The following is a 14,384-nucleotide window of genomic DNA, read 5'->3' as shown; positions in this document are numbered from 1 at the left end:
TAACCCTCGCATTAACTCGTAGTTAACACATGATAACTACACAAAATACTACAAGACCCAAGTTTGCAACCAAGATTAAATACACATAGGAGAGATAACCAAGACCACAAATAGGTCCACAAAAGCTCCTAGATAGATCCATGTCACGACCAAATGCTACATGCATTAAATACACTAAGAACTCTAGTCGACACCAACATACTGTTGAGTGTTAGCAAACTCCCAAGCATCACCGAGCTCCCACAAGCATGCCAAGCTCCCAGACCATGTCAAGCAACCCATACATGCCAAGTGCAACAATATCTTCTGAGCTCCTTAAGAAACCAAGTACCAGTCCAAGCACCCTCCAAAGCAACTACCGAGCCTCCTCCCAAGAACTCCAAAGTAGCCACCGATAAAACCCAAAATGCTCCTACATCAGACTCCCTAGGTAAATAGAAAAGTCTGTCCCACACTTTGAAGCCCAAAGAAAGATCAACAACCATATTCGTCCTCAATAAAGGCTTCCACTCCAACAAGGACAAGAAAGCTAACATGCAAATAATCCACATCCGCATTATTTTCTCAAACACCAGAATCTCAACCACCTAATCAACATGCTCACTCCCAAGAATAAACTGAACATAATGCTTCATCAGTAAATCCACATCCACATCCACATCAACAACTAGTGAATCCACACTAGTAGCAAAAATCTCCACATTAGCAGCAATATGTAGATATCCATTAACACATGCCAAACTCTTAACACCAACAATCTCATTGGTCACAACAAGATGCTCTATAACATACAACTCATCACCAACAACAACTCAATCATCGACAACCAAGTGCTTTGCAATCTCCATGCCAGACCCAACCAACTAATCATGAAAACCAATCTCCATCCCAACATCAACAAGATTAGGAATATCCTCATCAACAAGATTAGGAATATCCTCAACAATAGCCTCAAGTTGCTCTGCAAGTTCCATATCAGACTCTACAAACTGATCAACAAAACCAACCTCTTCCACCTCGACCTTGCTATGCCATCTTCTCTCTTGAACAAGTCTCTTAACTAGCCAAACAACTCTCTTCCAGATCGATAGACTCCAACTCCACAAACACCTTCCTTATCCCATCCTTAATTCAATCAACCAAACTAGCTTCAAATTGAGGAGACACCTCCTTAGCTCGATCAACCAAACTAGTTTCAAACCAAGAAGACATCTCAGAAAACCTCCTTTCCACCACATCACAAATATGCACAATCATCCTAGTATCCAATCCTCTCAAAGCCATCTTCTAAGATCTTCACAAACCCTCTGCAACAAATCCTTCCCACACTCCTTATGATAAACCCATTTTTTTTGCAAGTCAGATCACAACCTACCACCTCGTATAAACAATTAGGAACCACATCACAAGTTTAGGATCATAGATCTGCAATCCACAAATTCTCTACGATCATGCCTCAACAAGATCAACCTTCCATCTCTGCATCCATTGATCCATTTACAAGCCCTCTGTAATTGCAAGTTAGAACCACGATCTGCTACATCACAACCAAAAGATCTAGGACTCCAGAAAGAACAACCCACCATCGGATCAAGATATTCTCAGATCAAGTTCTCGCAACCCAAGTCCTAGCGCAAACTACCTCAACTTCGGTGACTTGCCTACACACTTAGGAATAACCTTCACTCTGATACCACCTGATGAAGTGCAAGGTAGGAAAATCCCCAAAGGAGATGTCTTAATTCCCAGCAAATAACCACATAGCGGAAACACAATAACAATGCAACACAAATGCAAGATCTTATACCAAATCACAACTCCTTATTTATAAAATAACTATTTACATGTAATATGGCCAAATGTAAGGCCTTCTGGGTTAGGGCCAAATACAACAATAATTACAAAAATAGTTCTACAAGATCCCTCAAGATCCAACTCAATCCTAGCTAGCCTAAATATGTAACATAATGAAAATCTGGTAGAAACCTCCAAGATCTCAACTTGTGTTCGCAAGCCACCAAGCAACCTCCTTGTTTCTAAAACACAACCACTAGCTCTTCTCACAAATGCGCAACTCCACCACAATCCTACTATAAATTGCCTCACATTCAACGCTCTATCCATAGACTCAGGAAAACTTGCCCTTTAGCTACTCCACATTGAACTCAGGATCCACTCCTTCTGAATGAATTAATCACTCCATGAATGGATGACCTAAGACTCCACAAGACCCCTAACTTATACTCAACTAAGCCACAAGTTGACCTAGCAATTACAAAATTAAATAAACTCCATGCATTAAATGCATATTTAAGCCACAAGTCGACTTACAACAAACATTAAATACAAAATGTTAACCCTTGTGTTAACCCACATTTAGCACGCAATAACTACACAAAATACTTAGGACAACCCCCAAGTTTGCAACCAAGATTAAATGCACATAGGAGAGATAACCAAGACTACAAATAGGTTTGCACAAACTCCCAAATAGATCCAAGTCATGACCACATGCTACATGCATTAAATACAACAAGAACTCCAGTTAGCACCAACACATTATTAAGTGTTAGCAAACTCCCAAGCATCGCTGAGCTCCCACAAGCATGCCAAGCTCCCATACCATGTTGAGCTCCAAGACCATGTCGAGCAACCAATACATGCTAAGCACAATAGTATCTACTGAGCTCCTTCAACGACCGAGCCTCCTCCCAAGAAATCCAAAGTAGCCACCGAGAAAACCCAAATGCTCTTGCATTAGACACAAAGCTAGGACACGTGGACATTTCCCAAAAAGAAAATCAAGGCACAGTTGAGTCACTTCCAGCTTTTTGTAAGGATAGAGTTGTTAATTAATTCAATCACAAACAACACATCTTGGAAGAAAATGAGGTGGTTTATTATACGAAAATAAGTTATGATATACGATTAAAGGCATTCTTTCCTTTTATGCAAGTCATTATAATTTTAGGATGTTCTCTTTGTAATCATCATTTTCTTTGACATGAAATGAATTAAAAACATTATCATATTTCTTACATATAATAACAAACTCTAGAACATGTGAATTATTCATTGCTATTTATCTCACATTGAATTGATTCAATGCAAGGTAGCGTGTGCTATTCTAAAGGAGCTGACACAATTTAACTCAATATAAACAATGAAGAGCTACTCATCAAAATCCTCTTTAATTTTATATTCATTAGAGGTAGTCCCCTTTCTAGAATGAAAGTGACAGAATTGCACAAATATTTGAAATATCATTTTGTCCACTTTGGTGTAGGATATACTTATATCATATTGTTTGGTTAGGTGAGTAAAAGTATAAGCCTTTGGGAGTAAGGTGTTACTTTCTTCCATAATAGGAGGAATTAGATATATAAATGTAAGTGTTATTAGTTTCTAACAATACTAGATGCTACTGTATTCTTTCGATTCAAATTTCAAGACATGTTGAACATCAAAACTAAAGCAATTCAACAAAGTATTTATAATATTAAGTTAACTAATAAAATCAAGATAATGAAGAAGATTTAAAGTCTTATAAAAATATATATTTAAATAGTTCATATTTATATTTATGATATCTAGTCTTGATTTTTTCACCTAGATAATGTATGAGAGAAATGAGATTAATTTATTTTTAAAACATTGCTTATTAACTTTAGATTTTACAATATTTTGAAAAAAATAGATATTTCTTAATTTATAAAATTAAAAAATCTTAAATTTTCTTTATTCTTATTTTTTTTAGTAATTTTATTTCTACTATAAATACAAAAATATATGAAGAAGAGTTTTTATACTAATATATCTAACAAGAAATTACTTTTTTAATTTATTATACATTACAAAGTTTGCTTTCTAATATTATCTTTAAAAATGTGAAAAAATAACTCCTCAATACAATATATTATTCTATGATTATCAATTATTCTACTATTATCATTGTGTATTGTTTTAGATTTAAATCAAACATTCAAACAAGTTTCTAATTTCTATTTCTTGATAAATTAGATCAGAATTGTCATTTTTTAGTAATTCTTTTAAATTTTAATATCTAATCAATACAATATAAATATAAATTAGTAATATTTGTAAAAATCTCAAATCTAAAAGTTTCTAATTTCATATATTTTATAAAATAATATAAAATTTTAGAAAATAGTTATAAATTAATTTAACTTAAAAAAGATTCCAAGTTCATAATTTGCATTCTAATATTATAAATTGGTAAAATAACTATATAATATATTTTAAAATATTGCCAATAATGATTTTTGAAGGTTTAGTAATAAACTTAGTTTTATTGTTGATGATAGCAATGCACTAGGTTTAGCTACTATAAATTTAAAATTACTAAACAACTAATAGAAAATTATAAAGAAAAACAATATACAATCTTTTCTTATTAATCTTTCATCCTCAAATCAATTTTTTTAATGTTCAATATTTCTTTTTAGACTATCAATACAACTTAATTTTATATTTCTCGATCCATTCCTCTTTAATTAAAGACTTCAACAAATAGAAATTTCTCTAAACAAGCTTATTATTATAATTCATAAATATTCCAACATCACTAGATGTTCAAATAGAAATTTCTCTAAACAAGCTTATTATAATTCATAAGTATTCCAACATCGCTAGGTGTTTAAAATTGTACATGTGGAATTTCACTCAGCTCTTACTATACTAAAGGCGGGAACTTCGGTGGCTGAACCCCTTCCCGAAACCTCGGAAAAACGATTTCCTGTGCTTCTTTTGATCTCCAATACTGGAGAATAAGTAACGACACCATCTGTTAGATGCCAATCATGCAATGTCATCGAATGCCCTTTCAAAGGGTAAGCAAATTTACTCTCACATCAATGGCAGAAAACCTACATTTGCAAGGCAGACACTTTTACAGAATAAGCTTATTAACATGTATGACAAGGGCGGAAGTTTGGTTTGTGCTCGCAAAGCATTCGACCACTTAACTGAACCCAATATTTTCTCATGGAATATGGTAATTTCGGCTTACCGAAGTCATGGCTTTCCTCAAGAGGCACTGCAGTTGTTTAACCAAATGCAGCGGCAAGCAGATGTTCAGTCCGATCACTTCACTTTCTCCACCGTTATCCCTGTGTGTGCCACCTTGGCATCTGTAAAACACGGTTCACAGATCCATGGGAAAATAATTAGGTGTGGGTTTCAATGTGAAGTTATTGTGATGAATACCCTGGTAGATATGTATGCTAAATGTGGAAAAATGAAGAAGGCGCGCGAGTTGTTTGACAAAACGCATAGCACAGACGTGGTCTCATGTACTGCGCTGATTATGGGATATGCGCAGAATGGTGTTCTTGACGAGGCTTTGAGGCTTTTTCATAAAGTTCTAAATCGAGATGTGGCCTCATGGACTGCCATGGTTACCGCATGTGTGCAGAATGGTGCTCTTGACACGGCCTTGAAGATCTTCGGAGAAATGCCTCAGCGGAATGTGGTTTCATGGACTGCAATAATATCTGGGTATGCGCAAAACGCGTATTGTGAAGAAGCATTGGAGACATTCAACCAAATGGAATTGACAGGCGTTGAACCAACCTCAGCAACTTTTGCCAGCATCCTCTCTGTTTGTGCCAAAATGGGAGATCTGGAACAGGGTATGAGAAACCACCAAAAAATTATTGAATGCAACCTTTTGTCAGATGATGTAGTTTTAACTGGCCTGATAGACATGTATGCGAAATGTCGAAACGTGCGAAAGGCATTTAAATTGTTTGAGATAATTTCTAAACCAGATGTTGCCTCATGGACTGCAATCATTGCTGGACATGTGCAAAATGGATTTGTCGATAAAGCCTTGGAGTTATTTAAGCAAATGCAATTTGCAGGTGTAGAGCCGGACTCCTCAACATTTGCTAGCATTCTACCAGCTTATGCCAGCATGGGAGATTTGGAACAAGGTACGAAAATCCATCAAAAGATAACTGAAAGTGGATTTTTATCGGACGTGGTTGTGACTGCACTGATCGACATGTATGCAAAATGTGGGAGTCTACAGAGAGCTAATGAGCTGTTTCACAAGCTGCCTAAATGGGATGTGATCTCCTCAAATGCAATGATTGTAGGATATGTACAAAATGGGCTTGTAGATCAAGGCTTTGAGTTTTTTAATAAAATGCAATTAGCGGGTGTTAAACCGGACACATCAACGTTTGCTAGCATCCTCCCAACTTGTGCCAAACTTGGAGCTCTTGAGAAAGGTATGGAAATACATCAACAAATAATAAAAAGTGGGGTTTTGTCAAATGTTGTAGTTGTCACATCTCTGATAGACATGTATGTAAAATGCGGATGCATGCAGAATGGATACAAAATGTTTGACAATATGCCTCAACGTGATGTGGCTTCATGGAATGCGATGATAGCTGGATATACACAGAATGGACTTGCTGATAAAACATTGGAGATGTTTAAGCAAATGCAATTTGTAGGTGTCAAACCAGACACTTCAACCTTTGCCAGTATTATCTCCGCATGTGGCAAGCTTGGAGCTTTGGAACAGGGGAGGGAGATCCATCAAAAAATAATCGATAGCAGATGTTTGTCTGAGATCGTTGTGACTGCCCTGATAGACATGTATGGAAAATGTGGGAGTATACAGAAGGCACAAGAGCTGTTTGATAAAATGCATCATCCTAGCATAGTCTCATGGAATGCAATGATCGCAGGATATGCAATGCATGGCAACAGCAAAAATGCACTCGATCTCTTTGAACAGATGAAGTACTTTAGAACCAAACCTGACCCTGTAAGCTTCATATGTGTTCTATCTGCATGTAGCCATGGCGGTCTACTGGACGATGGCTGTAAATACTTCAATGGCATGAGTAGCTTTTATTGCATCATACCTAGAATGGATCATTATGTGTGTATGGTTGACCTTCTCGTTCGTGCTGGCTATCTCGTGGAAGCCCTATACTTTATCATCAAGATGCCACTAAAACCTGACATGGTTGTATGGATGTGTTTGCTTGGCGCTTGTAGATCACATAAGAATATTGGGTTAGGAGAATTTGTGGCTAGGCTCCTTTTTGAGTTGGATGCTAAAAATGCTGCGCCTTATGTTCTTCTCTCAAACATTTCTGCAGGAGCAGACAGGTGGGATGATGTTCATAAGATAAGAAAATTAATGAGAGACAGAGGAATTGAGAAGCTACCTGGATGTAGTTGGATCGAAGTCCAAAAAATGGTACATGTTTTCTGTGTAGGTGACAAATTACACCCACAAACAGAGGAGATCTGTACAAAGTTGGATAAATTGTTGTGGGAGATAAAGGCAGCAGGGTATATTCCAGATACAAGATTTGTATTGAATGACGTGGAGGAAGAGGAGAAGGAATTTATCCTCTGCCACCATAGTGAGAGATTGGCAATTGCATTTGGGTTATTGAAGATACCACCTGGAACTACCATAAGAGTTGTCAAGAACCTTCGAGTATGTGAAGACTGCCACATCGCAACTAAGTTTATCTCCAAGGTTGCTGCAAGAGAAATCCTTGTGAGGGATGCAAACCGCTTCCATCTTTTTAAACACGGACAATGTTCTTGTGGAGATTACTGGTGATTTTAAATGAAACAAGCTACAAACGCAGGCATGGTGTACAACAAGGCGCATGGTTTCAAATTTGCAACGGTGAGAAGGATTCTCATTTTTGTTTTCGGTTTCTCTTTGAATCTGGAGAGCTACAGCATGCTTGTGACATTTTATAATGATTCTTTGAAGTATTTCTGACCTCTTTACGTGCTGATGGTATTGAAGAGCTAGATCATGATTCATAGTAATATCAAGGAATTATAATGTTGAAGCTATTTTCAGGGCTATTTACAACTTGACTGATAAGCTGGAGGAAGACGCAGAGGAAAAGGAAATGCAAGGGGGAAATACTTTGGATGAATTGGAAACTGCCCATCCAGCATGAAGTGTGAGGAAACTTACAATTAACCCAATTTTGGATTTGACAGAGAGAGCTTCTCTTTATTTTTGTTGGATTATTCTATTTATCTTTCCTTTGCCCTGGGTCAAGTCTATCGTGTGGATCCAAATTATATGTGCCAAATAGACATACATGGTTACATATTTGCGTTGATTGTGTACTTCATGGCCCCAGTCCAAGCACATTTTGCTAGGTCAGTGGGTAAGGTTGTTCAAATATGGCTCCTGGAAATTCTCTAGGCAGAAGTAAATTCTTGGACTTGCAAAGATCACATTATAATTTTAATGCGATTTACCACATAAACGCATTTTGCAGATTATGTCCTCTGTAAATCATAATGAACATGAAAATAACATGATCTAAATATTCTAAAAATGGATGAAGATTTGTTATAAGCTTCATATTCCCATTACTTATTTCTTGGAGAGTTGATATGTTTGTGGCACTGATTTCCATTGATATTATTGAATTTAATATCAATAAGCTTTGTCAGCTTCTTTTGGTTGTTTTTAGCATAGTAACATGGCGACGTGTCCTTGCCCTTTTTTCCCGCGCACCTAAGACGGGGACAAACTTGGGATGGGTCCCCTGAGTCCAACCAAATAAAACAAAGTAAACATGTTAGCACTAGATAAATGAGGGTTTTGAAAGGACCACATAACAGTAAAGGTTAGCACTAGATAAATACATTTTAGCAAAGAAATAAAATAAAAGTTGAAGCCCTCAAAGGAATATTCATGTGATAACACACAAGCTAGATTGAATTTGAAGGTATTTGAACTAACCATTAAACAAAGTTTGGGTAACAACCCACAAAGTATTGTGCAACTTGTTTTTGTGATTTGATTTGTTTGAGAAGAAAAAAGAATTTATGTTGTGTCTGAATGATGTGATTTATTTTGGTGTATGTTCTATTTTTGGAAGTGTTTCATGAATTTTGTCTTGCTAAGCCTAGAAAAATATTGTACAATGTTGAGCTATTTGTGCTTCTATATTGATTTCTAATTAAACCTGAGTAAGATGAGAATGTATGTTATACATGGATGAGCTATATATTAGCTCCCTTCAAGAAGTTTGATAGTTGTGGAGGATTAGGTTTTCTTCAATTCATATTGTCCTCTAACATTGTTTGTGCTTTTGGGAAGTGGAAAGATCATATACAATGTGCTTGCTTATACTTTATACATGAGACGTGACTCGGATATTGCTGAGATTGTACCAAGGCTACACTTAGCTTGTTATCATTATCATAGTTGTACTAATTGTGCTAATGATCATATTCTAATGATGATGATTATTAAAAGCTTGATGAGATGGACAACCTTTTTCTACTATATTTGTCGTTGAACATAACTAGAGTAAATGCACTTGATGATCATGGTTCACAATGTAATTTAATGTATACTAATATTGTAAGAAAGCTTGAGTTGAAAATGCCACAATCATCCTCACCCATACCCATATAGTTGATGAAAAAGGGTGTATGGCTAAATAAACGTGCAAATTTTGGTTCAATATAATATCATAATGCATTAATGAAGTGACTAGGAATGCAATTCTCCTTGATGCTTTTTATATAATGCTGGGTAGTCTTTGCTTGCTAGAGATGAATTATTTACAAAGATTAACATAAAGATTGATTAAGAGTGAGGTTAAACAAATTATAGAGGGACATCGAAGAAAAGCAAAATTTGCAATGTTTGTTAGATCTTTCAAGAAGTGCTCTCCAAACCAAAGGGTTTACCACCAAGAAGGGAAGTGAATCATGAGATACAACTGCTACCTAAATTTCCTATACTATAGAATCATTCTAAATTGGATGTGGTATGTGCTAAGAGATAAACAAAATATTCATAGTGCCAATTTAACCACAAGTATAAGAACATGATTTGGAGCCACAAATTGTTTAGATACATCTCAATACATATCATGTCCCAATTTGAATCTATAATAGTATAATAACTATAAAATAAAAGTCCTCATTTTATTTCTATAGATATGTTCTTATAACATATTTCCAACTAAAAGTAATACAAACACTATAGAATTAGCAGAATATTATTGAAACCGTCTTAATTTTTCTTTATAAACATAAGTCCTCCAATGAACTCTTAAAACCTAATTATAAATCTCTTAACTATTTTCTAGAACTTGATGATTTCAATATAAAGGAACCCTATGTATTTTATATGCCAAGGTTGCAAATCAGATTAACATATATTGAAGTCGTGATATTTCACTCCTCTCTTCTAATGAGTTCCAATGAACAGATCGAACAACAGTCTTCAGCTATCAACCTGGGCAAGAGATGGTCTAGATCGATCCAAAAATGCGCATGCTGTTCCGAGACCATAAATGATACAATATCAACCTGGAAAAAAAAAATCAGCTTAAATGGCAGATCTGGATATGCACAAGATAACATAATTATTTCAGGTAAAAAAACACATTCTAAATGAATAATGTAAGAGTAACCAACCTTCCATAGGTACTGTCGTCGTCAAATTCAAGCACTGGCTTGAAGGTAAATCGTTCTAATGCTTCTTGCTAGCTATGCAGCTTTTCCTTTTCTTACAAACATGCCTTTCTTTTTGGATTTCCAATTTCTTTTTACCATCCTCCAGCTTCTACTACAGAGTTCTACACACTTCCTGCAAACAAGTTCAATGTTGTGACTCCTACATGGCATCATAGACAATGGCTTTAGTGAACTTATCTAAACAGTGATGTGTAAACAATATTATCATTTCAGCCAAATCCAAAGCATGATCTAACTCACCAAAAATGCATTAACAACATTCCTTCAGGAAATGAACATGTTACTTGATTCCTTGCTGACATTCCAAGTCTGATTTGATACTCTTTCGTATAGTGCAAGCCAGTGTATGAAGCGTGCCTCATTAATTTTCCACAAGAACATCACCTGTGTTTAAATTTTAAAACAACGGAATGATTATCATCTCTCACAACAATTTCTCTTCCAACACACTAAGATGTTCTTGACACTTCTAAAAGTCGTTCTACAGGACGTTTTTATCATCCAAATACAAATGCTATCTTTAAACTATGGTGACAGAGGAGCATATTTCTTCTCCTCCACATAATTCAGCACAAGCCTTCTATCTTGAATATACGTTGATGCTATCTCAAGACTATTTCTCCAACTTCAGATGCATCTTCTGAGTTTGTAAGTGTGATCTGTCTCCTACGCAAAAAGCATGTACCATTTTCTGGACTTCAATCCAACTACATCCAGGCAGTTTTCTAATTCCTTTCTCTTTCATCAATTTCCTTACCTTATCAACATCACCCCACCTGCCTGCTTCTGCATAAATGTTGGACCACAGAACATAAGGAGCAGCACTTTTAGGGTCCAATTCAAAAAGAAGTGTTGCTACATATTCTCCTAGCCCTATATTCTTATGTGATCTACAAGCGCCAAGCAAACACATCCACAAATCCACTTCGGTTTTGAATGGTACTTTGATGATAAAGTTAAAGGCTTGCTCAAGATAGCCAGCACGGCCAAGAAGATCAACCATGCATATATAATGATCCATTGAAGGCATGATACAATACGAGTCACTCATGCAATTGAAATACTTACAGGCGCTATCCACTATACCTGCATGACTGCATGCAAACAAGATACAAAGAAAGCTTACATGGTTCGGGTCGATTCCAGAGTGCTTCATTAGTTCAAAGAGTTCTAGGGAATCCTTGCTATATCCATGCATTGCATATCCTGCAATCATTGCTGTCCATGAAATAACATTTTTATGAGGCATATTTTCAAACAACATACGTGCCTTCTGTATACTTGCACATTTGGCATACATGTCTATGAGGGAATTCATGATTGCATCTTCGAAGAATCCGTTTTTTATTATTCTTTGATGGATTCCCATACCTTGCTCTAAAGCTCCAATTTTTGCACAAGCTGGGAGAATACTGGCAAAGGTTACTGAATCTGGCTTTAAACCTGTCGATTGTATTTGCTTGAAAAGATCCAAGGCTTTATCGACAAGCCCATTTTGTGCATATCCTACAATTATTGCGTTCCATGAAGCCACATCTCGACTAGTCATATTGTCAAACAATTCGTGTGCCTTCTGTATGCTGCCACATTTTGCATAGACATCTATCAGGGCAGTCACAACGATGACATCTGAGAAAAATCCAGTTTTTATAATTTTCTGGTGGATTTGCATACCTTGTACTGGAGCTCCAAGTTTGGTACAAGCTGTAAGAATGCTTGCAAAGGTTGATGAATCCGACTTCATACCTGCCAATTGCATTTGTGTAAAAAACTCCAAGGATTTGTTAAAAAGTCCATTTTGTGTATGTGCTACAATTATTTCATTCCATGATGCCGAATCTCGTTGATGCATCTTGTTGAACAATTGAGTTGCTTTCTGCATGCTTCCACATTTTGCATACATGTCCAGCAGCGCATTCACGGCTATAATTGTAGTTAAAAATCCACATTTGATTATTTTTTGATGGATGTCCATCCCCTGTTCCAAAGCTTTTGCTTGTGCACATGCTGCGAGGAAGCCGGCGAAGTTTAACGAGTTTGGCTTTACACCAGCCACTTGAACCTGCCTATAAACACCCAAAGCTTCATCAACAAATCCATTATATGTGTATCCTGCAATCATGACATTCCATGAGGTCGCATCTCGTTGAGGCATTTCATCAAACAATTCTTGTGCCTTCTGTATGCTTCCACATTTTGCATACATATCCACAAGGGCAGTTGCTGCAACAACATTTGGCAAGAGTCCATTTTCAATTAATCTTTGATGGATTTCCATACCCTGACCTAAGGCTTCCATCTTAGCACATACTGAAACTAAAATCGCACAGATTGCTGAGTTTGGCTTTATCTCTCCCAATTGCATTTGTTTAAATACTCGCAGGGCTTGTTTGACTAGCCCAATTTGTATAAATCCAGAAATAATTGCAATAAATGAAACCACGTCACGATTAGGCATTTTGTCGAACAGTTCAAGTGCCCTCTGCACCCTTCCACATTTTGCATACATGTCTACCAGGGTATTCATCGCAATCACGTCAAGTTGAAATCCACATCTGGTGATTCTTCCATGTATCTGCAAACCGTGTTTAAGAGACGTTGCACTGGTGCATACAGAAAGGAGAGTGGAGAAGGTGAAATGATCCGGTTGGACCGCAGTTCGTTGCATTTGGTGAAACAGTGTGAATGCCTCCCGAGGAATCCCATGTCTTTGGTAACCTGCAATTATCATATTCCATGAGAACACATCTCGTTCAGTCATGTGATTGAAAACTTGGCGAGCATTCACTGAACTTCCGCACTTGTCATACATGTTAATAAGTCTGTTTTGCCAAAACGTATTTGTGGTAAACATATATTTTCTGGCATTGATTTGAGAGTGGATTTCCTGATCCCCTGTAAGGATTTTGTGGGCAGAGAAGGCGTCTAATGGATGAAGATATGTAGAAGAATATACAGATGCGTTCCGAATAGTAAGCAAAATGTGTTGAGCCTGCTTCAAGTGGCCTTCTACACGGAATGCTCTGACATTTTGAGTAAGATAGGAAATTGACGGCATCGTATTTTGTTATCTCGTGAACCTTCCCGGTAGAATACATCCATGGGAGATCATCTTGAACCCAACTCGCGGATTTTTTTAATTCCAAAATTCTAAAAGATACAAAAACAACCATAGCAATGGTTAATTATTGAATCCTGATTTGAGCTGCATGAACTGTTTGATCGTCAATATTAAGGACTTTCTTTGGGCATCCCTGGAGCAAGGCAAAGGTTCCATCAAGTTGCCTAGCAATTTTGTTGCCTTCCATGTGATTAGCTGTATGAGTCTGTCTTATTCTCATAAAAAAGGGTTAATCTGTGCCCTAGAAGATAATATAAAGCTAGAATATTTTCTTCAGACATTGCATTACTTCGGGAATTTCTCAGGGTAAGCAAGCTGAACAAGGTCCACGCCTTCATTCTATAATCATTATTATGGAGCTCGCGCAGATTTAAGGTAATATTGTTGCCAGAAGTACACGAAGGACTTGGAAAAAGGAGCAGCTATCCTCCACATAAAATGCATCTTTGATCGAGATTGAAAAAAATAATATTGAAATTTTTAACAATTGTTCTTTGATTCTTATTTATTTTTATTTTTGATACATTCTCGAGCATAGTTGGTACCATGGAAAACTATCAAGTCATTCCACATTTAAATTAAAAATTTGAAGATGGGGATCTCCTTCATTCAACAAGTGTTTTGGTGGTTTCCTATAATTTCATGGCATAATTGGCCCTTTCTTAAATTATCTAGGTCCATGTGTTAAGAAATTCGAGGTGAAGATTGTTTTATTATAAATCTATTAAGAATTGAT

The 14,384-nt window shown here is 36.5% G+C and overlaps 1 protein-coding gene and 1 pseudogene across 3 annotated transcripts; one reads left to right on the top strand and one right to left on the bottom strand.

Annotated features, from left to right (window-relative positions):
• The first annotated feature begins 4,703 nt into the window (after positions 1-4,703).
• Positions 4,704-8,404, top strand: LOC149540180 (pentatricopeptide repeat-containing protein At2g03880, mitochondrial pseudogene; annotated as a pseudogene). The gene is made up of 2 exons (XR_016356367.1): positions 4,704-7,687; positions 7,871-8,404. The product of XR_016356367.1 is annotated as a pentatricopeptide repeat-containing protein At2g03880, mitochondrial pseudogene (transcript).
• A 1,540-nt stretch (positions 8,405-9,944) lies between these two features.
• LOC149540179 (pentatricopeptide repeat-containing protein At5g27110-like) lies at positions 9,945-14,054 on the bottom strand. 2 transcript variants are annotated; one of them, XM_089801335.1, is made up of 3 exons: positions 10,768-14,054; positions 10,468-10,666; positions 9,945-10,359 (listed from the first exon to the last, which is right to left on the bottom strand). In XM_089801335.1, the coding sequence occupies exon 1, from the start codon at positions 13,583-13,585 to the stop codon at positions 11,141-11,143; it is 2,445 nt and encodes an 814-aa protein (XP_089657461.1). In that variant the 5' UTR covers positions 13,586-14,054; the 3' UTR covers positions 9,945-10,359; positions 10,468-10,666; positions 10,768-11,140. The 2 variants fall into 2 exon arrangements, with proteins under 2 accessions (XP_089657461.1, XP_089657460.1); XM_089801334.1 differs by having other exon boundaries at positions 10,468-10,639; positions 10,768-14,040.
• Between the last annotated feature and the right edge of the window lie 330 nt (positions 14,055-14,384).

This window comes from Cupressus sempervirens, chromosome 9 (genome assembly GCF_028749045.1).
Source record: "Cupressus sempervirens isolate cs-2001-9-10 chromosome 9, ASM2874904v1, whole genome shotgun sequence".
NCBI classification, from domain to species: Eukaryota; Viridiplantae; Streptophyta; class Pinopsida; order Cupressales; family Cupressaceae; genus Cupressus; species Cupressus sempervirens.
The sequence above is the reverse complement of the archived record's forward strand: the minus strand, read 5'-3'. Positions and strand labels throughout refer to the sequence as shown.